The 24,245-nt window shown below is 39.0% G+C and overlaps 1 protein-coding gene across 1 annotated transcript in view; it reads right to left on the bottom strand.

Annotated features, from left to right (window-relative positions):
* Nucleotides 1–2,887: 2,887 nt before the first annotated feature.
* Nucleotides 2,888–24,245, bottom strand: part of b3galt1b (UDP-Gal:betaGlcNAc beta 1,3-galactosyltransferase, polypeptide 1b) — a 41,947-nt gene continuing 20,589 nt past the window's right edge. The window contains exon 2 of the mRNA XM_025063756.1: nt 2,888–4,855. Within this exon, the coding sequence (XP_024919524.1) occupies nt 3,634–4,620 (987 nt within the window). The 5' untranslated portion in view covers nt 4,621–4,855 and the 3' untranslated portion in view covers nt 2,888–3,633. The remainder of the gene's footprint in view (nt 4,856–24,245) is intronic.

Here is a 24,245-nt window from a genome sequence, read left to right on the forward strand (position 1 = left end):
AGTTTAAAAGTCCAAAAGGTATTTTATCTGAAAATTTGAAAATATCGCTATATATAATACGCTATATTTTGATCTGAAACAGGCAGAAAAGTAACATTTTGTTATAAAAACATTTTTTTTTAAAAACAAAATTTAAAAAAAATACATTTTTTTAATTTAAATAAAAAAATTCAAAAAATGTTTTTTTTCTCAAAATGCTTAAAAAAAATATTTTTCCTAAAAATGTTACAAATGTTTTTTTTCAAAACAATACATTTTTTTAAAAAAATTCAAAAATGTGTCTGTAAAAATGTTTTAAAAAAACTTTTTTTAAAAAAAATGTTCAAATTTTTTTTCTAAAACAAAATTTAAAAAATATACAAATTTTTTGTCTGTATCTCGTGCTATTAAATACGTATTTACCCTTCACGAACCTCCCTACGCTGTTATCATCAGTAGAACAACAACAACAGTGCCCTCCTGTGTCTAAATGAGGAAAGATAAGATTTCAACTTCTGTGTCATTTGGTTTGCAGAAATAAAACTGCACATTTTTGGATGTTTTCTGTTGTGTACTTGTGTGTGTGTGTGTGTGTGAGACTCACGTGCATCGTGTCGTTTCCCATCAGATTCCCCACCATGTCCGATAGAAAAGCCGTTTTAACACAAATTCCAGAATGCTGTTTCAGAATATCCATCCACCGATCTTAGCCAAAAGGTTGCTGTCGTTCCTGTGGACAGCACTGATAGACGGCTAAAATTGCTGCAACAATAATTAATCAATGACAATAATTCACTTTCACTTTTTATACTAATAATGTTCTGAAAAAGTCTTAAAAAATAAAATTACTTAAAAAATGAATAAAAATAGACTGATTTGCCTAAGAGACTAGTTTGAAGAATCTTTGATCACAGTGACATACTAATAATTCTACAAAAAATGTGCTGACTTTGTTAAAAAAAATCAAACAACCAATCAGAAATGATTGAATTGCTGATTTTTAATCAATTAAAGCAGTAACATTCCTTTAATTATTCAAGTTACTTTTTAATATAAAAAAACATACAATATGTTACAACAACAACCCCTGGTGGGATAGATGCTTTCACAGTAAATGTCACATCAGCTCAATAATACTTCAAACCATGGAAAGGAATGTTTGGGCCAATGAAGCATTGACTTTTTTTTATCAAAAAAAAAAGAAAGAAAGAAAGTAAAAAAGTTGTGATCAGTCCAGAAGCAGTGACACCAGGTACACGTGATAAAACACCCGGGCGTAGTGTAGTTGTACAGTTAAACTTACACAATACATACATGACAGTGTGAAACTGAAGACCTGAAAGTAACAGAAGCAGATGTACAGCTCATAAAGCAGCAGTAGCAGCAGATTAAATATAGACACAATTAACTCATAAGAGAGATTTTAAAAAAAGTGTATTAAAAAATTAAACATCTAAATGCATCATAAAAAACCCTAGAAAAAAACAAAACACAGAAGAGAAGTGGAGCAGTGAAATCGTGAAAATGTGTAAACATAAACATCCTCAGGCATTTTTTTTTCCAAAAGTGCATTTGGTGAATTCAATAAAAATCATCATTAAAAGTAAATTATGAACAATTATCTGTCAACAGCGGGGGGGATAATATATTAAAGCTTTCTTTTTAGTTTCATACTAGACTCATTTATAAGGAAATGTGCAACAATGTATTGAACTAGTTTCAATTTACTAGGTGGACATTTACGCTGTCTTTGTTCAATATTGGGTCATTTCTAATACTTGGAATAACACGTACAACTATATAGATTGAATACTTGGCTAGGGTAGTGTTTCTTGCATATACTGCAAATACCTTTTGGCAGGAATATAAGAATGCTGAGTCATAAATGTCAGTGTTTAGCTCAGCATTAACAAGGTTTGTTCTGTCTAAGACAGCATCCCTTCCACCGACAGTTTAGAATAGACACAGGCAGCTGGTTGCGTAAGTCAGGCCCCAAAAGTTGACTAGAAGTAACTGTCGGTTTCTAAATGAATTATTTAGCCATAATGGTTCATGTTGACAACAAGAAAGCTATTTATTCATCAATTAACAATAATTAATTAATGAACACATTAGTAAATGATCTCAGTGGTTAATTCAAGTTCTTACCTGGTAACGCCTGTTGATGATTTGGTAAATTACAATCACTGTTGGGAGGCAACACGGTAGAAGACCTGGGGGTATGTAACAGATTGACTCCACTGTCTAGAACAAGCAAGATCTGGTTAATGGGGTGTTAGAGTGAGTAGTTAACTACTGTACGTGTGGCCTAGCTCGGCTCTGAGGACTGCTGGGATTGACTCCCGCCCTCCTCACCCCCCCACCCCCTTCATCTCCACCAACCTGATTAGATAACAGTACAATAATGAATCGTTTTGGAAGGAAAGTAAAAAATGTTGTTCTAATTCCATGCCAAATATATTAAATATATATTCACATGTTTTCTAACTTCAAATGTGTGCATCTTACTTTAATGCAGTGATTCCCAAACTGTAGCTTGAACTATTGTTACCCCTCTTCCCCACACACTCAAACCCATGTCAATACATTCACAGATTTTGCCTCAAATCCTCATTGAAAGCTTTAGATTCTTTTTTTAAATTATTATTTTCTTTTTTATCCCCCCTCTGTGGTACCTTCAAAGAGAATATTGAAGTTAGGATTAATTTGCCTTGCCATGTAATTAGACTTGCCCACAAAAGATTGCTGCCCAGTACGAGAAGAAGAAGCCTGCCCCCGCACACACACTTTGGAAACCTTTCCCGTGTGAGTGCCTTCTGAAATTAGACACTTGGACGTGGACATTTTTTGCATGTCTCACCAACAAAAGAAAGTTTTTTTTTGCAGTAGATACTGTTGCATGTCTCACCAACAAAAGAAAGTTTGTTTTTTTTAAAAAACATTCTGCAGTAGATACTGAAGTGTGTGCTCATCAGAAGCTGCCACATAGATTTGTCGTGGGTTTTTTGCTGTCAAACAACAACATGTTAAAAGAGTGTGGAGGAGGAGGAGGAAATTGGTTGTCTGTCCGTGGTTCATAATGTCAGCACTCAGAGCATGTTGCATACAGACATGTCACATTTTGCTACATTCGGTTTACACTGCAGCAGCTTTTGTGGCTTCTCTTTGCAACCACAGTCTGGTGGTTAAGTTTATTTCCTACATACGGTCGACGGTTTCCTACCCATCAGGCCGTACTCTTTAACGTATGATGCTGTTAGTCCTAATGCGCCAAAGTAATTCTGTAATGGAGTTGCTTGTCTACAAATATGGGCAAAAACACTGAGTATTAACGCTACAGTTTAGCTTCATGTCAGAGTATGAACTATACAGTACAAGAGCCATGCATTCATTAAGGATTGTGTTTCAAATAAGCAGAATCAGAGAGAGACAGAGAGAGACAGAGAGAGACAGACAGACAGACAGAGAGACAGAGAGAGAGAGAGAGAGAGAAAGAGAGAGAGAGATGTGCGTAAGAAGCGAACATTCTTCATGAAACACAAACATGGAGCGGCCTTTGAGAGTTGACTTGTATCAGTCTGTAACACTTATGAGTTTGAAAATTAAAAAATAAACAAAGGCTGAAGTCCCCCCACCCCAACCCCCTGATGTCCACTAACACCTCAGATGTTTCTTGCTGGACATGTCATTCCAAATGCGGTGCATCTCCTCCGGCGAGATCTGGTGAACGGTGATAACACGTCTGTACCTGCACAGGCTGTAGGCCATTTTCCAGTGATTAAAACCACTGTTCTGATAAGGGTGTATACCCAGCTTTCGCAAACACAGCCCCACATAGACGTCCTCCAGGTGCAACAGTCTCGTGTGCAACGAAGTCTTGAAGATAAGTTCAGCCACATCTGCTGAGAACACGTATCCGGTGCCCGAACAGAAAGGCGGATACTTGTTGTCAGGGTACAAGTCTCTGGACATGTACCACTTGCTGCGCATGTCTCTGATGGGACTTCCGTTTATTACGTAGCCGGTAAAATATCGTCTCCTCGGTTTGGTGGTGGGCTTCAGGAGCTTATAGATAAGGTTGTCCATGTTGACAAAAATGTCACTGTCAGTTTTCATCACATACTGCGCTTTAGGGCAGAAGGTTGCCACCCAGCGCATGCCCATCATGGTCTTGAGGGTGAGGTTGTGGTAGGAATCAATGAAGTTCTCCACCACAATGTCATGAAATATCTGACTCTCTTGCTCCACCATCTGGTTCAGTACCGAGTCTGTGTTCCATCCCAGCAGGAAGATGGTGAGGATGCGGATATCAGTGAAGCTGCTCTCGTCCCCCCAGGTTTCTCTGATGGCTTGCCGTGCATCAAACTCCTTGTGGGTGCTGCTGATGAGTATAACCAAGAAGGGCGTGATACTCTCGCACTTTTTGGACTCGTTTATGACAAATTCATAGGTGTGCGGGTTGAGGGAGCGAGTGCGGATGTTGGTAAAGGTGATGTTTTTGTGAGCCTTTGCTGACTTCCGTGTAGACAGCGATATTTGGCCAACCTCGGTGGACGTTGGACGAGATATACTCAAGTACCAGAGAGCGCTCGCCCAGCAGACCACTGTCAGCAGGTATAGACATGACACCTTTGAAGGCATTATGCTGCATTGAGGAGTATTGTGACCAGCTGGATCTCATATGGTTTTGTTTCCATTAGAAACGCTTCACTCACCAAGGCAGCGCTAAGCTGCGCCGACGTGGCGTTTGTCATCAATATGAGCAATAGATCACTGGAGAGAGAAGGTATGTAGCTGCTGTTTCAGAGTTGTCACAGCGAAGGAACAGATGGTTGTCCAGTTTCTCTTAATGGCACGACAAGTTATTTGTCTACATCTGAAAGAAAAAGAAGAAGTACTATAAGTATGAAAGTAAAATTCCCTCTGTCAGGTGTCAAATATTGTCTTTAATAAACGAAAAAAAATTATTACAGAATATTAATTGCCATTCACCTGTTTGTTACAATTCTGTACAAACCATTATCACCCAAAATGGAACATGGAATTATAATTAAAAAAACAATAAAAGTCAACATTTCACAAGTGGGTCAAAATTACCCCAAAGGTAACACAAAGGGTCCAGATTGGGGAGCCAAGCACGAATAACAAAGCAAACGAACTCCTCTTTTAGAGCCACGTCCGCCAAATGTCAAATGAAGAAAAACCACATCATTATTACACTTAGCAGCACAACAATCAAACCTTGAGCAGACAAACCCACAGCGGAGGACAGCGACAGACTATCGAACATATCATGATGGTGTCTGAATGAAGAGCCATCATACCAGCTGTAAAACTAATGTGTTTACTCTGAGGGAATCGAACTTTAGGAGGAAAGGAATGGAAGGATCAATACCTAATAAATTTCATCACACATACCAGAAAGACTGTGGTGCCATCAGCCGTCAGGCACAAGTGACTCACTGCCAGACGTAGTTCTATTATTCATTGCAGAGCTTTAGTTATTATTCATTGGCAACACATTGAGATGTGAGGATTGTCTGCATACTGTTTCATCTCTTTGTGGTTTTGCCATAGAGTGAATGCACGCTCCTTTATGACAATAAATTAAATTGATATGTTTTCTTCATATTCTTTGCATGTATTATTCCAATAATATAATGACACCATGCACCAGAGTGACATCCTGATTATGTACGACTGCTTTTTATTATTATCAGTGTTGTTCGTTAGCCGAAGAATCAAGATTCAACTTTCAAGGCAAATGCCCTCAGGGGTTCCCAACCTCTGGGCCAGGAACCAGTACTGGATCATGCCTCATTTGGGAGATTTGTATTTTTCACTCGTTAGTCACACACCATATGAAAGTGCATTATATAAAATAATAATTATATTTACCTTCTATTTGTATTAATTAAATGATAAATGATGCATCATATTGTGTTGTTTTTATGTATAAATCAGAAAGAGGTACCGCAAAACTTTTACAGAATACAGTGTAAAAATTAAACTTCTTTTTACTCACGCACAAATACCTAAACAACCGAAATCCAGGTGTTTTGGACTTCTCTGACTTTTTGACCCTCATGCCTCGCCTTGCCATTTTGTACCTCGGCCTTGTGCCTACTGCCCCCTACTGTTACCACCCCTATGTGATCTACCGACCAGGGTTTCAAGAATACATTTCTTTGTAGGTTTCCTCATCTCCTCTGTTATAAAAGACTTCAATCCCAGCTGAGTCTAAGGTTTGAGTCCCTGAGCCACACATGCTGCTCCAACAACACTATTAAAGTCCCTGGTCCCACACTTAAAATAGACGGAAAGAAAAAGACAGTGTGTTCTGTGTCCAGGTGAGTCCGGGTTTACATGTCTCTGTTTCTGTCATAGTTGCAAACACTCTATATTCATTTTATCACATGCCTCCTTCCCTCCTTTGGTTTTATAAAATCCTCATTTGTTTACCGTCTGCATCCGAGTGGACTGCTGATAGTAGAAATAATATTTTGCCTGCGTCAGTCCTGCGAGATCCAACAGTGACTTATAAAAGAGAAAAAAAGTTTGATACCATGGAAAACAAACTTGTGTGTTTCGCCCAAAAGGACTCTAGGGAAAATACTTATTATAAAGTAAACTGATAAGTTTCCAAACAAAATCTGTCTGAATCTGTCAAACAAACAAATATTTGTGTTGTTGCCACGTATAGGATAACAAATACTCTTTATATTTTGCAGCCAAAACATACAGATTTGATTTTGTCTGACTTCAATCTAACCATGTATCTTTGTTGATAACACAGCGGCGACCGCAGGTAATGGCACTCACTTCTTAAATGGAGCTCCTGTCATTGTGACTGAATTTGTCTGCTCTAAGTGGTTGGTACGACTGCCCGGGCACCCCAGCTTTGAAGATAGAAATGTAGATATTTTAGTCCATAAAAGTCATTCCTCTTTGAAATGCATCATCTGATCTGTCTCTCTAAGATGAGAGAAAAAAAGTCACAGAGAGCTTCAAAGGCACTGGATACATGATCTGCATGTTAACATACACCGTAGGTGCTCAGCCACTGGCACTAGAGCACTGCCAAAATGTCAGGCACAGGCTGCAGAATGACTGTTCAGAAGGTAGACGTGCCAAATATCTGTCAGCTCAGGAGCAGGCAGACGCTGCAGCAGTGCAGCACTGAGCAAATCAAGGGAAAAGAGTCGCCACCTCTGGGGAGAAGAATAGCACAACACGGCGTTCACTGTGTGTCACCACATGCTACCGTCAACACATATTTGAAAAGCTGTAGCAACGAGTTACTTAGTCAACGATGTCACGACGAGTGTGGAGCTAAACAAAAGCATTGTTGGCTGAGTTTGACCAGCTTTAACAATAAAATATTTATGTTCATCATCAGCGTAAGTGTTCATCTTCTTCTTCTTCTTCTTCTTGAAGCAACAAAGTGAGAGACGTCTCTTAGAGTTCCTGACTGACTGGAGCCTTAATTTCATGCTAACTAAATCCCTTGTCTTCTGCAGTTCAATAACCATGAACACAATATTTCTTTAGACACAAAAAAAGAGAAAACGTTGTGGGCACTATTATCACATGACCTTAGCCCTTGCTCCTTGTGGGTGGGTGTTTGTAAACCTACAACAGCTCTGGAAGGTCATAGGGTCACTATTACATAAAATACTTACAGTTACTCTAAAGAAAAACAAAGACATTGTAGTAGATATGTGTAAAAAGTGATTTAAAAATAGTTCCTTTTTTTAATATAGTAAATGTAATTAATTAGGGTTAGAGCTTCCAAAATAATAGGACTGACTGTAAACATGGTAAATGGTGACAAACAGACATCACAGAGGAATTGATGGGTTGTTGAGAACAAACTGTGTGCAACAGTCTGGTCTAAGCATACCTGAAATAATTGTTTTCCCTCTGAGTCACTGAGCAAAATGTCACTAAATGTCAAACACTTCACACTCTACTTTTTTTTAGCCAGCCTGATCATGATTCAAGTGCTTTAGGAAGAATTTAAAAAAAGAAAAACTGACAAAAAATACCATGCAGGAATGGTACACTTCAGTTTCCCACAGTGTCATGTAATTCTACATGTAACTCTACCTTTGGGCCTAAGCAGTATTTACATACAAGCTCCTATGGATACTATTTTTTCCTCTGAGAGCAAAAATACACAGCACCTCTCCTCCTTCCACAAGGTAGAGGAGAAACTGGACTGTAAAGTAAACTTCTCCAGTTACAAACTCATTAATCAAGGCCCTGAAAGCTACTGTACACATTTGTTATTTATCCACAAACTTCCTGAAGCTTAAAAAACGACTCCTGACTGATCGAATTAAGACAAACGGCTCCAAACCCAGGCGGTGGTGTCTGGAAACACTGACAAGTCTCTGATGTATTTTGCCATGTTGATGATGAATTTGCAATATCCAAGCCATCTGTCAGAAGGCTATCAACACAAACATGTGCTTAATTAGACCTCACTTTGTTCAACATTCATTTCATTTTTACTCTGGATGTTTACAAGTGTGGGAGCACAGATGTGGCCGCTGGCATTCAAATGACTTTGGACTGTAGCAGACCTTTGCAGAGCCATTATTCCAATCACTTGCCATCACAGTGGATGTCACACAGAGAGCCCGACATAAAAATCCACCGAAAACAGACCAGGCTGGCGAATGGCGGCTGGCGAATAGAAAAGCAAAGCATAAAAGTGCTACATGCTATCATGGCCATAAAGGCTGCACCTTCAGCACGTGACGCCCTCCGCAGAGGGACAACGGAGAGGCGAAACAAACGGGGGAAATAATTATCCCATACTCCCAACAGAGAACCAATTTATCATGATTTATTACAAAGTGAGTGGTAGACTTGCACAGGGAGCAGAGCAGAAAGACAGCCATTCATCAAGAGATGACATTTCTTTCTCTGAGCCTCTGGCTCGCTCTTTGGTGGACAGCGTTCTAAAAAGGGCTAATACGCTCCCCACTGCACGCCAAAAGAAATGTTTTGATTCATGGCTCGACGACCGCCCATTGACGGCTCTCTGAGCTGTTTTCGCAACAACCACATATCTCAACTAATAGATCGCCAGATTAAATTAACTGTTTGAGCCCACCATTGCTTGTCAAGGTCCGAATTCAAAACAGATTACTTTTGCTTTCATTTGATTCAACACTGTTACTTTGATCCGTTCAGCCACTGCTCGCACGACAGAGCTGTAAACCAGAGGGAGGGGAAATTTAGCCTTGAACATTTATATTTGGTCCGGCTGCATGAAGATACAAAACTGATAGGTGTCAGTGTGGGATTTATAAGATGTAAGAACATGCATGATTATATGAGATTATAAGAGATTAAATTTCAGCTCATGTTGACATAGGTCCTCAGGTTTTCACAGAGTTTAGATCAGAAAACAACATGTTGGAGCAAAAACAAACAAACCAAAATTGGAGGAAAAAATTTAAAAAAAAAAAAACTAGTATTCATAAAAATAAAAAAACAGCAAATTATTCAAGATTTGTATATGTACATTGTTTTCGATATTTACACAGAAATAAATGCTGTCATCTGGATTATAACTCTACACATTGTTAAGATGTTGCACATATTATATAGAATAAATATAAATAAAATGAATAGTATGATCTAGTATTATAATTATTACTGATTATTAATAATATTTATTAAATACAAAAGAGACATTTTTACTAATATTTATTAGAATTAGTACTATTTTTAATGGCTCGAAAAATGTAAGAGTGAAAAAAGTCCTGGTTGGAAAGAGATTTTATGAACATACTTAAAAATGTAAGATATGAAAATGGAAGCCCAGTCAGTGATAAAGACTTCAGCGCTGCGTGACTTGAAGCCACATTTGTAATTTCTCGTTGCTGCAATCTTCAGTGACCTTGACGGAGCAGAGTGACTACGAGCTCATTCTTCACACCCGTACAAAACCAGTGTATTTGCTTGAGTTGATTTTTTTTTTTTTTATGACGCATTCTGCTTGTACCGTATTACGAAGCATAAATCAGACAAGGGGCCGAGTTAGAAGATGAATTTCTAAGTACGGCGCCTGATCCCGTGAACATAAATCCAGTTTAATTTAGGAAAGGCTCAGGAAAGACCACGGTTTACTCTGAGAACTGTGGGTAAAGGAACAAAGACATCTTCTCCTCACCATTTCATCACACACACATCATATCAGTCAGGTTTGCCACATACAGCAACTGACATCTTTTTTTCTCCTGAACCGTGAACATTATTTTCAGCTACGAGTATTTACTGAGGAAGTCAACCTAAATAAGTGGCATTAATAACATCAGCCTGTTTAACTCCATTAGCGTTGCAAAACAACTAGACCCAAGCTCATTAATATTCTCCAGAGTTACCTTAGTTAAAGTAATGTGACAACAGCAGGTGGCGTGTACTGTATACTGTCTGGTTTTAGTCAAACAAGTACAAAATACTGTATGTAAATGTTCTGTACTTATAAAACAGTTTTTTAGTACTGCTGACAAATCAAAGTACTTTGCACAACAGGTTTTGCCATCAATCTACTGACAACAAGGCGGCACAACAATGACTAAGTAGGGAATCAATCCCACAACCCTGCAGCAACATGAAACCCAAATAACAGGATAGTGCAGCCCAAATTAATTCCTTTAGAAAACTGCAATGAAACTCCTAAAAATGAAAAAATAAATAAATATAGAAGCAAATATAAAACAAATAGCAGAAGATATTTAAGCGACCGGCCTGCGGTCCAGATCTGTCGGCAGAATCAGACAGCAGACAAACAAAGAAAATCTATTTCCAAGATACCGTTCTGATACAGACAGCTTCAGAAACTTTGAAAAAGATTCATTTTTCTTGCTGTCACAGTATTGGCCATGAAGACATGAGAAATCGTACCATACACACAGACGCCTTCGAGGGCACGTCTTGACGCCTGGGTGACAAAAGTGTCCTCACACGAACCTGGTTATTTATACGTGCAGAAAGCAGTAGAAGTACAAAACAGCTACTCGTGTATATCATAATTTCCTCGACAATGCAACGGCAGATTTTGTCTTTCATCTACTCGCATATTCACAATTGTCCAAAATGACTCACTTACTTTGAAAAAACAGCAACAAAGAGTGCGTCCTGTCCTTACTTAGGAGATGATGGTGGGGTTATTTTTTTTTCCCTGTCATTATCAAAATGGAACAGAGCAGAAAACAGACTGAAAATCACTTCTTTATCCTTTCAAAAGGAATGACAGCACATTAAAAATAATCAGTAAAAGTAATTTCATTTTTTATAAATATTTTATCTCAGGTTATTACTATTATTATTATTATTATTAGAGCTGTAGAAAATAACATTTTAGTTGTATTATTTAATTAAATTGATTAACATCTCTGTACAGTATATCCAATAATTCCAACATCCATATACGTATCGCTGCTCTAATTGGATATACAGGTTAAATCATGTGATTAATCTGGGACTACCCAGTGATTCACAAAAATTAGATTGAATTAAGCAATAAATTGCTAGCCCTATTATTATCATTATAAATAATACAGATAACAACAACAATAATAATAATAATAATAATATGTTATATATTTTACATAAGTAACCTGTGATTTGAATGGGTTTAAAATATGTTTTTCAAATCCCAATATTCCAACTCAACAGATATGAGAATGTCATAAATAGCCCAACATAAAGATACATATAGTGTGTGTAGGCGCCAAATTAGCAGTTTAATAATTTTCCGCATCAGTGTCCATGCCTCTGTATTGAACTGGAGAGATTTGGAAGCAGATGAAACAGAATCCGTTTATCTTTGTTCCACAGACTGGTGTCTCTTTATTGCTCCCTGAATGAAACATTAGGGGAATATTGTCATCTACATATTTTATGCTTAGGGCTCGATCTAAATTGTGTTCAGCTATTATAGCAAAGCCAAACACCGGGGATAATCTATACAAGGCAGTTAAATGAGCTGAGCTACATTAGGCAGGGGGAAAAACTTTTGATGGATTGAAAAACATAACAGTCAGATAGTTGTTTATTCCGTGTGGAGCACTGAAGTCTCCAAGGTATCGGCACGCATTGAGGGGAATTAATAAGAGTTAATAAATGTTGCTTTCTTATGAAGACGTGTCTAAAAGCAGACGCTGGGCCAGAAGAGTGACATCACGTCTGTAGAACGGTAAGAACGACTGTCCGCTGACCAAGTTTGTGTTGTCACGGAAATGACAACCAACAGCTATCCTCATGTCCAGCCCACTTACATGTGACACAAAATAAAGAGCAGGGACTGACAGACTGTACAAACACTTAAGACACAAAATAAAGAGCAGGGACTGACAAACTGTACAAACACTGACCAAGTCCACGGTTGTCGTGTCATTAGCGAAGAAAGGAAATCACCGGTGACCTCTGTGACGATAACAGCAACTGTCACCCCGTTGAGTCTGTCATTAGAGGAGAGAGACGTGGATTTTCCCGAAGACTGAGGACATTCTATTTTTAATGGCCGTGTCCTTTACGCCATTGACATTTGAGTTCTACTTAGAGAAATAGAACAGGACAAAATCATATCACGGAAATCCTGCTGCCTTGAACCTTAACTAATAAAAAACGGGTGTTGATTACAAAATTAAATTCTTCCAATGAGACAGGAAATTAATTAAAAAAAATTTAATTAACTTTTCATACGTCATCTTATGAGAACACCAGGGCTGATTAATCACAGGGTAGCTATGAATTCATCACAATTAATCCTAATTAATAAAAATAAAAACAACAATATTTTCCAACACTCATCTTGCAGATCTCCAGTGAAAGTGATATAACAGTGTTCCCAAAAATATTTGTGCACCAAAGGCTTAAGGAAAACGCAGTGATCCTTCATCGTGAGGCTGCAGAGGTGTGTGGTGGGCGGGTCGCTTCTTTTCCGATTCTTTCTTTAGACCTGGTTAACTTTTGCTTGTGAAATCTGGCAACATTTTTGAAAGAATGTTTTTTTTCTGATTTAAAGTTTTTTTCCAGGCAGGACTTACAGTACTTTTTGTTTTTCTAATCTTACAAAAATAAAACCCATCACGAATTGTTGATATTTCAGCGTGGGTCGGAACTCACATACTGTACCTACAGTAAGTTCCTCTGTCACTCACCTACACTAACACACTGGTAACATCATAATCCAGGACATAAAAACAACACAAGAGCCTGATTTACTCCTGGGAGTCACAATGAAGGGCAAATAGTTCCAAAAAAAATGGAGTATAACAGGCGAATGCAAACAAAGGAGGATATCGTAAACCATGTATTGTAAAAATCAGTGGTTGCCAAACTGTGGTACGCATACCGCCAGTGGTACGCAAGGGCTCTCTAGTGGTACGTGGAGAAAAATCATATTTTAACATTTACATTTTCAATTGAATAAATCTGAAACATACCATGCACAATTAATACAACATTTAGAAAAATGTGTAGCTACTTGTGAGATTATGATACAGGAAGCTAAAAGTAACGGCCTGCGCTGCTATATTCTAATGTTGGTCATCGTGCTGGTACTCAAAGAGCTCAGTGTTTTCTCTGGTGGTACAGAGTATTAAAAAGTTTGAGAACCACTGATCTAGATGTTGCATTTACATATTTTATTCTATTTAATCTTTATTTTCGGTTACCGTTACTAAACTAACATTTCGTAGCTGTTGGTGCCGCTTTAACACGACAACATTACTGTGTGAATTATTTAAATGATCTATACTGCCGTAGAGAGACATATACCACCAACAATGTGGAAACATTTAATCCTCTATCTTCTTTGTTGCTTTTTAAATGAATAATAATGACTTTTTATTTATTTTAATAACTCCCCCTAAAATATGAGTTTAATTTTGCGACTGGAAAAACAAAAACAAATCAACACATTAGGGCGCCGTGTGTAATTACTTGTAGACAGCGCTGTAATACTTTCCACAGGGATGTTACGCGCTTATTATTCCACATTTTGAATAAAACTAAATTCCAAATTGTGGAAATATTTAAAAGTTCATTAGCACAGTGTTAACTTCAGGCAACTCTCCCACCGCTGTGGGATCGTCTCTATTTACTAATAAGCCGAGAGTCTGAGGGGGATTCTGTCTTCAGACACTAAAACTGCTGTTGCCATTTTTGAGCCCGGGCGCAGCACAGTCTCTAAATAAATTATAAGTGTTGTCTGAAACAATAAGAGTCATTTGCAGGTTTTGCTGGGAGATGACGAGCAGGGAGGAGGCTGGTGCCAAAGGAGTAATAATGGTGACAGATGAACTAGAGGAGGGATTAAAAACAGGGAGCTGGCGCTCATTTCTTATTGTTGCACTAGAGACTGGTTTCACTTTCCTTTTTGCTGGGAAAATGTTAGCACAATATGACAGCGGTGGATTCAACATTTTGAAAAAAAAAAAAAATCCTGAAGCTGGCACCCTGGTGGGATTATAGCTGCATCCTCTAAACCTGCACAGATGCTGCCCACTGCTCACTACACTTTTATTTTCATCCCCCAAAAGCTGTCGAGTTTGGCTCCACGCTAACTGAGGACGAGGCTTTGTTTGGAATAAAAGATTCACATCCTTCCGAGGATTTCACGATTTCCAAACCTTTAACTACGTTTACATTTTTGAAACACTTTGGGAACATGATTTAAGGAGAAACTTTTTAGACTGTGATCTTTGAAAGGATGCCGTCCGTTTTCCATTCTCAGTAGTTGGAGCTAAGAAGAGAAGTTGTCTTTTCTGTTTGTCTTGTTTGACTAATTAATTGAAGTTGTTTATTTGTATATTATTATATTTTTCTTGATGTTTTTGAATCGAAAATGACATTTTACTTTGAATATGGCCTTCTCCACTGTAATAAAGGTAATACATGGACCATTGAAATGTTACGTGTCCATGTTTTTATTACACCTTTAGCACCAGCCTCCTGTTTTTCGTCTTCCCCAGACGTTTGACTGCTTAAGAAATATCTGCAAACTTGTACTTGAGTAAATTACTGCTACCGCTTACGTAGGCGTCTAAAGTATGGCTCACCGTTACACACAGCTGGATTTATTTAATACATCATTTAATAAACAGCACTGAATAAAGGAATTTAATATAAAGAGTTAAAGCTTCAATGGAATAAAACCAAGCCGTCCTCTGGCTCCGGTGTTAAAATGAACTGTTAACTTCCACTCGTTTGTCCATTTATGACACACCAAAGAGAATGGGAATAGATTATACACTAAAGCTGATCTGACAGTACGCGAGTGAAGTGCACGGCCCCGTGTAAATCAAATCAACTGCTCTCTGTCTTAAAGACTGCTCCTGCAGCAAACGTTTTGGTGTCCGACAGAACAAGGGATGGACCTAAGACGCAGGACGAGAGACGTCCAGTCCAAAGTAGAAGTTGATTAACAACTCAAATGTCCACAGTCACTGACTGTAGCTGTTCATCCATGTGTTTGAGAAGTCCAGGAGTTTTTGGAGAAAGTCCATGACGTTTGTTGAAGAACCTGCCTGTGTTCGGTGTTTTATTCCCAGGAGTTGCTCTCCTGTGTTCGGTGTTTTATTCCCAGGAGACATTGCTGTTGCTCTTCCACACTGTTTGAAGAGCCTGCCTGTAATGGATGCTTCATTCCTGTGAGTTTTTGTTGTGGCTCTGTAAATAAACCACCTGCTGCACCTGAAGAGAGTCTATCTAGTGCTGCATTTGGGTCTAACCTGCCTCGCACACACACAAGTAACACAGCGGATCGCAGACGGTACAGTGTATGTTCAAAGCTCGAGAAATCAGCATATCTACGGTGACACGACCAGAGTGAAAAATAAGGAGAGGAAACGTAATGAATAAGGTCAAAATGTAGTAAAAGCAATTAAATTGTCTGCTGGAAAATACTGGGCGAATTAATCCTAATAAAAATGATAAAATGTGATAACGTTAATTAAAATGGGAACGTAAACGCACTGATTTAAACAAATTAAATTAAGATAACTAGACTGCCTTTGTAAAAAGTAGCAGCCAGTAAGATCTCAGATTACATGTGAACATTGTTGAAGCATCAATAAAATTTAAACTCTAACACGTCTAATGACTTAAAATGCTGGTTTTACACTTTGTGTACGTCTTTGTTAACCATGTAAACGGTGGCAGCAGCTCAAAGTACTGTAGTCAAACTACAGATTTGTAAAGAAGAACACAAACGAAAGCTAGTAACAATTTACTTACAGGCAATCATAACTTCCAAAACCACATCATTTGGTGGAGTACAACACATTTACCAGAACCACGTACACTGACCTTAAGTCCATAACTACTGATGAAATGCCCAATCGGGTGGTAAGAGTCCGGTGCCATTTTGTTGTTTTGTTGTGAGTAAGCAAACTGAAAATTATAGGGTTTAAAATGTAACCTATAATCACAGCTCCTTCCAACCTGCTCTTTAATTAAACAACAAATGTGAAATATCCGTTATGATTAATTATTATTAAGTATGTACAGCCTAAGACGCAAAGACGTCTAAGAGCCGCATGAGGCCCAGGAGCCACAGGTTGCAGACCCCTGACCTATGCTTGACTACTGTGGAGAGTTATGGAGCTGAAATAAACCGGAGGATTTACGTCAAACTTCAGTAGGATTGATGTTTCTGCTCACCTCAGGTTGGGGACTTTGTCGGCCCCTGACAACAGGAGATCACTCCCTCTGAATTGCTTCTGATTTTCCTGAGAATATATCAGGGTAATAATTACAGCCAGAATTGAACGGTCTAACATTATTCATGCCGCAGCACTCTACAGTAACACTCTCTTTATCACGACATGAGGTCCGATTTCTCTCCGACAGCGCAATGAAGACAATAGCAGCGAGCTAATCCTCCACCTCCCTGATAATCACTACTGTGGGTGGTCCAGTTCACTGTGAATTAGTGTTTATCGTAGAGCACATTTAAAAACTTTTTTTTAAGGAGGCCGTGAGTTTTGTAGTTTTTCCTGAGGTCAAATTGTAAACGTTGACTTCTGAAACTGCAAGGCTGGAAAATCATAATCTAGTGACAGACACAATAAACATTTAGAAAAATGTTTACGACATGGATTAGTATTTGAGAAGTAGCTGCGCGCTCTGACACACTGCTAATCAGTAAGACTCGCTCCTAGAACGTTAATAAAACATGGACAAAGCCATTCATTTGGAAAATGAATTTTCCTTGTAAAGCCCTGAAATGAGCCCGAAGAAAAGTTTACTGGTAAAAAAAAATAAAAAGAGGGAGCAATTAAATAGTGGCATCATTTTCTGACAGCAAATCACTATAAGAACAACCAGTTCTTTTAATTAAATTACGGGGTCTTATTTTGCAAACAACTGCTTTTTTTTATCCACAATCTTAGACCAAAACAAGTTAAATGAACAACCACTGCTTCTGACCTGTGTTTAAAAAATGTAATCAACCAAAAAGAAGGTCTCTCATCACAACTAACCCTCTATATTCAAAACAAATCAGAGCGATCAGAACTGACTGACGGCACTAGAGTTCCAACTCGTAGTCGCTGCTCGATCGGTCTTCTACCCAGAAGTTTGGGGTTAGAATCCAGTCAAAAACTCTTAACCCCGATGTGTGCAAGTGGTTAGGGCCCCTGCCTTACAGCAAAAACTTCACTACTCTCTCTTGGAGTTTGCATGTTCTTCCAGCAGGTGATTGTTTCCTCATGATATTTAGGTTCCCTCTTTCAGCAGCACAAAAACATTCATTAGGTTCACACCAAATTAACACTAAGTGTCAGAGTAAATGCGAATGCGAACAATGAAGAGACATTGTTTACGAGTACCGTAAATTAAGTATATTAATTCATCTCAGTGTCTGTGAGACGGTCGAAGCTCGGATTCAAAAGTCTATTTTACTCTCACGTTTTTAGGCCTGTTGCTATGGCAGTGCTGGCAAGACAGAAATAACCACTTGGAAAAAAAAAAAAAAGAACAAAGAATTTTTGCTTTGTATGCGAGTCTGCTCAACCTCACAGCCACAAGGTTAGGGACATTGTCATCGTCCAACGACTATTTAATTAAAACGAGGACACATCCTTACAAACAAGTTTTGAAAAAAATCTAAAATTTGCTAAAAAATAGTCCATCGTAAGGGACTGTTTTAGCAAGGTGTTAAAAGAGCACGTCACTTTCATAATATGTCAATAAATATTTAACGAAGCACTCAGCTTAAGAACAGGTTGTAAAAATCCTTATGTAGATCGTTACTCAGCTTCTGCAAATGTTTTCAGAGCGGGAGACTGGAAGATGCATTTTACAGCATGTATAATGAAAAATCATTAGCTCCTGTTTCATTGATGAAGGCGCGAGGCTGGAATACATTTTTTTTTTTAAATTAGAAAGAGAAAAACACACACACACACACACAACTCTGATCACGTTTCATCTGCTGCACTGAGTTGGGGAGAAATGTCTGGACTAAATGAGAGTCCTATGAAGCCTCTCCAGCCAACCGTGTCCCATCACAGAACAGTCAGGTAGTCATTAGAGGGGCAGATGGTGATACGGCCGATTGGGCTCTCTGCTGACCTATTTGAAGGTGTTTTCCCTCATCATGCCTTTCCTCTGCAGTGCAGAGTGATGTAGGAAACAGTGGGGCTCGAGAAAAAAAAAAGAGACAAAAATGCAAAGTACATGTGAGTGATCTGCAGGATGCCGACTGCACCTGGATGTCGGCCCGAGATTTCAGGCAGAGAGAGTTTCCTGGCGTCACAGAGGACACCGTCCAATGTTTTTGTACAGTAATCATCTTTGTGGAAGCATCGTTATACTGCTGGTTCACTGGGAAATAAAAAAATACCATGGATAGAGTTGTAGTTTTTCTTTGCTCTTTTTTGAGACAAAAGGATTCCATAAATGAAGACAGGAGAGCAGAGAGCAAAGAAACTCGACTTAAATCCCACTTAAACACTTGTTTTAGTGAGTGGTGTGAATGAGTAAATTCAGCGTTCACTGCAGATAGAGTGAATCGTTCTACTGGCATCAACTTAAATCAGTCTAATTGTATTGACGTGCCCTGAGTAAACAGGTTAATTTCTCCTTTGTGTTCATCATTTTAAAACAGCAGCAGCAGTAATACTGTGTATTTGATGTGTTTTCAACTCTACACGTCTGTAAATAAATACATATAAATATACATATACATACACATTTCAATGCCATAAATGCCAATGCCTCAGTTACTGGGCTTAACAAATCAAATAAATGCATAACAAAATAACTAAGAAAACGGTGTTCCCCCTGGCACAGTAACTGGTGTCATGGGTTTCTGCCTGCAATATCGAAAAACAAGAATTCTAAATTCTAACACTTAGCCAATCCGAACAGTCCATCACAGAGTCACATAGACAGACAAATAACTATTCACACTAACATTCACACTGACGGGCAATTTAGAGTGAATAGTTAACTTAATCCAGGACAACAACGTACAGATGATTCAAGAAAATGATCAAGGCGTTCCAAGCTTTTTTTCTGCATCTATTGCGCTTGGTAGGAATGCAACATAAGGCAAGAGCACTCTTTGGTACCAAAGTGTTGGTCACATCCACTGACTTCAGTGTGAAACGGACACAAAAGAACCTATGAAGAGTACATGATACATATGAAAACAAGAAATAAAGATCGGTAAAAAAAACTGAACAGACATGTGAAACTTGTCACACAGCGTCACACAGTGGAGTGTGGACACAGATAAACACAGCCATGTCCAGGATGTAGCACAATAGATATTTTTTATGCTAATTTGAATTTAATCGACACCTTTCGTCAACTCATCACCAAAATTTAAAATTCGTATTGGAAAAACCAGGAACAAAAACACAAAAACAAAAATATCCATTTTACTCCTGGCAGCCGGTGATTTATGTCTTTAGAAAGTTGGTTATTATTCTTAAGTTAAGATGTCGTTGGCTCAGTTGGTGTTCAACATCAACACAACAAACCAAGATTTATTACACTCGTTGCTGCCGACTATCTTCCTGCACTGAAGCAGCCCGAGGATTTGGACTCTTCTGTTGAATCCTAATACTGCACGTATGTTTCTGTGTGAACTTCCCTGTACGTTTTCCTTTAAGGAGTGAGTATGTGCAGGGAGGTGATTTAACGCTGCGTTTAAGTCATTTCTCTGGATTTTATGTCCCGTGTTTTATAGCAGCAGGAAACGAATCTCTACCTAAAGTACTAGAATAAATTAGCAGAGGAAGTAGTCAAAGGGTGGAGGAAAAAAAACTGTGTAGGAAGATGACGCAGTATTTTGGCTTCATCTGCAGTGACAGTAATAATTGCAGTGGCAGGGATGGAGTGAATGGCGTTTTTGTATTTTTATTTATTTATTTATTTTCTCTCTTTCAAATTCAAGGGTGAGTGAACGATTCCAAGACCGTCGCGAAGCGGTTTGGAATTCTTCGGACACCACTTTGTCTCATCAAGTTCAGAGCTGCAGCTAACGATTATTTTAGCAATACAGTAGAACCAATGTTTAGCTGCAGCAAAACTGACGAAAAACACACATTTTTTAAAAAAATATTATGGAATTTGTCCCTTGTATGTGAACATTTACCAAACAAGCAAAGGATTCACTATTTTATGATGACAGATTACTGGGATGTTTTCTGATAAATTCCAAGTTTATCATAGAAGTGGGGAAGGACACTGCAAACCAAATCTGAACTGGAATCTGTAACAAAAATTCATCATTAATCATGGGTCGTGAACTGGTACAAATGACTTCCCCGAGAATTTGACAAAGGAATTCTCTGATTGAAACAGTTTGCTTAGACAGTGTTTAAACGTGTTGAGAAGGTTGAGAAACAGCTATTATGAAAAAATATCAATTCCATTGTAACTGCCGTGAAATGAAATAAAAGGTTTGATGCTGAGTCACTTGACACAGAATTGACGTCAAATTAAAACCAACAAATTTAAAGAAAGTAACAGTTAAAGTCAGTTGTGTTCCATAAACAAGGAAACTGGAGTCAAACTGCTCTTCGCATGAGTTTGAAATAAACTTCAAACCGGCGTGAACCAGAGGAAAGTCCTGCATTTGCTGAATAAAACTGTTCGGCGAAGAAACGACAAAGTGCAAATCGTTTTTGTTTAGTTTTTTCTTTTCTTCCCACGCACCGTGCAGCAGCCATGCTAATGGGAGGGAAATGCACAGCTGATAATCCATAGTCTTTGTTTTTGTTCTGTTTTTCTCCCTGGAATGCGTTCATTAATTCACTGAGACTGCAGCGACTTCACAAACCCCTCAGCAGACGCCCGGATTTCGGCTGTTAAGACTCGACAGGGGAGCGACTCTGAGGCAAATCCATGTGAACAGCCTGACAACACTCGTCTCCGCGTTTCCTGTGAGCGGCCCGTAACGTCGCTCTCTCTGCAGAGTTTGACAAAAAGCCTTGTCATAACTCAGAAATCATCAAAAAAGCCTTTTTTAACTTCTACGTTTCTACATGTTGTATTTATGAATTGGTTTTAAGTGAGAGATGCTGGTCACGAGGGTTTAAAGATAAGAAGTTTAAAGATAATGCAAAACGTAACATTTATATTTCCCTAGTATTTAAAAAAAAATCCTGTTAGTATCAGTGCTGCATTTGCCCATAGTTCCAAGAAAACAAACCACACACTTGACACACACTTCAGACAGACAGGGAGGAAACAGCAGCAGCTGACGGTGTGATATTAAAGCAATCAAGCAGAAGAACCGGAGCGGCTGCAGGTAGGATTGTGATGATAAGCAGGTTGATGACAAAAGTCCACAAAGTTGTTGATTGCACGGCTGCTAATCAAACGTCTCCCTGCTACTAAACCCTGCAATTGTCTCGGCAATCACCGCAGACTCCCCTGTTCTCAGTTAACGCTGGAAATTCACCGTTTGGTCAAAAGAAACGATCATCAGCTGAGTGAAAGGTCAAAGCTGTGACGCTGAAACAGGAGGAGATTCATTAGTTAACCTGTCAGAGGTGAATCAGAGTGAAGTCTGGCAGGAGGTTGATGCTGAGTCATCAGTTGGTGACACAAGTCAGAGACCGCCGCCTGCTCGCCGCCGTGATACGTGATATTACATACAAATGTAATATATTCAAAATGTAACATTAATTTCTCATTTACAGCGTGGCGTTCTGCCGGCAGCTACAAAACTGATGAGGTTTTAAAGTCATTTTTGTGTAAACAGGTAAATGTGATTTTAATTTGAATATTTTCTTCCCTCGTCCCACGGTGAGGAAGTCGCAGTGATTTGGATCTTGACTTTTTATTTAAATGAAAAAAAAGCTGTTTGTCGTAATAACTAAACAAACAGCTGTGTAAATAGTGGTTGAACCAAGTGAAAAAGTCACTTTAAATGGAAAAGATGTTATTATTAATTCCATCTTACAGTGATTATGTTCAAATTTTTAAAGTTTTTTTATTACATTATCTGGTATAGCTATGGCGCCCCCTCATGGGCTGAAGTGTGCTTGGCAGAGTAAATAGTGAAAGAACTGAGAAGAGCGTGATTTTTATTATAGTATATTGACAGTTACAGTTACAGTAACTGATGTGTGTGTGTGTGTGTGTGTGTGTGTGTTCAAGGAGTACTCCTCAACTCTTCTTCAGAATATTCGCTGTAAGGAAGTGATTTATACAGTGCAGCTCAACAGCGTCTCAATGAAGCACTTACCCTCACGTTAACTGACGACGGAAGATGTGCTTTTTATGAAGCTCCGCAATGATGTTGAGAAGGAGTCGGAGACAACAACGAGACCTGCACGTATCACAGGAAGTAATTAAGCTTCCATTACTCAGCGTTCATCTCTACGCACCATTAACACCTTCATAGCTCTTCCTCCCGTGTGTTAAAACACGTGGTGGCAGGTTAACGTCAAAGGCTGAGCGCGACCCTCCCGTCACTGCCTTCACCCCTGAGGTAACGTCAGCATTAATGATTCATCATTATTCATGGTGGGGGGGCTGTGTTTGTGCGATATTTTCATCTCATTATCTGACAGGGTGAGGGTCTCCTGACCTCAAAGACACCACTGTCTGAATCCCATTATCCTCCTGTGCTGCCCCAGCCTGGTTGGAACGTGTGACGCACCAGCGAACGTTCTCACAGAGCTCTTGAATGTGACACACGCCGTTGACCCACAGCTTCACGTTCTACACTTTAAACACCTGAATGCACAGCAGCAGTGTGAACAGAGTCCCCATCACTGACACCATCACAGCGCATTAATGCAAACCACTGGTTTCCTCTGTGATAGGACACACACTTCAAAACACACAGCTCTTCCTTCATTTCACCACCTTTTCCACCTCACTCCAAAAGTCATGACATAAAATATGCATGCAGAGTCAATGTGATGGAGTTGGAGAAGAAAAGTAGTTCCTTTGTTCAGTGGAGTTGTTCAAAAAACCTGTCTGTTGTAACTGCGTGTTTCTTTTTTTTTCATCACTACAGCATTCTGGGTTATTTATGACGGAACTTAAAGCAGCGAGGCAATTAGAGCTGGTCGCTACGAGTCACCCTGTCAAATACTCTGACCTTTTGTCTTCATTGATCATCGGCGTAGAAGCGAATTATGTGGCGCTTTTGGTAAATGTCCAGCTTTGGCCACTAGTACGGAGAAATTCTGATTTTGTCGGCAGCACGTCCGTCATCTTTGAACTGCTGTGTTACAGCAGCGAGGTGTTTGTGCAGCCAGGCTGCAGAGCAGCTGCAGAGAGAGAGTCAGCGGGACGAGAGGCAGATCGTGGCAAGAATAATGGAAAGCACGCAGTTCCAGGCCTCCCAGTACACGTGTTGGTCCAGTCTGCACTAACACTGCTCGTCAGTGTCAAGCCAAGTAAAAAAAAAAAACAAGATAAATTGGAAAGGAATAAATCCAGCTGCAGTCTGTTCAGGGTGCTGAGGTGAATCTATTTCAAGTTTATGAGGAAAGTTCTAAAAATGAAAATGAAATGATTTGCTGCAAAGATTTCCTTGTAAGTTTTCACTCTACGTCCCGAGGTTGAGGTTAACAAAAACAAACAGGTCAAAGTTGTTTAGAATTTACAGTAACAACACTGTCAATCTGAGGTATACCAGAGAGCAGAAAATGATTTGGGATTTTCTGGCTATCAATAAAACACTGTACATTTCTTCCATCGTGAAAAAGAAACAGCGAGCTGCACTTCAATTTAAAACAAAATCAATACTATCTTCATTCTCC

This window comes from Cynoglossus semilaevis, chromosome 16, assembly GCF_000523025.1.
Source record: "Cynoglossus semilaevis isolate Cse_v1.0 chromosome 16, Cse_v1.0, whole genome shotgun sequence".
Lineage (NCBI taxonomy): Eukaryota > Metazoa > Chordata > Actinopteri > Pleuronectiformes > Cynoglossidae > Cynoglossus > Cynoglossus semilaevis.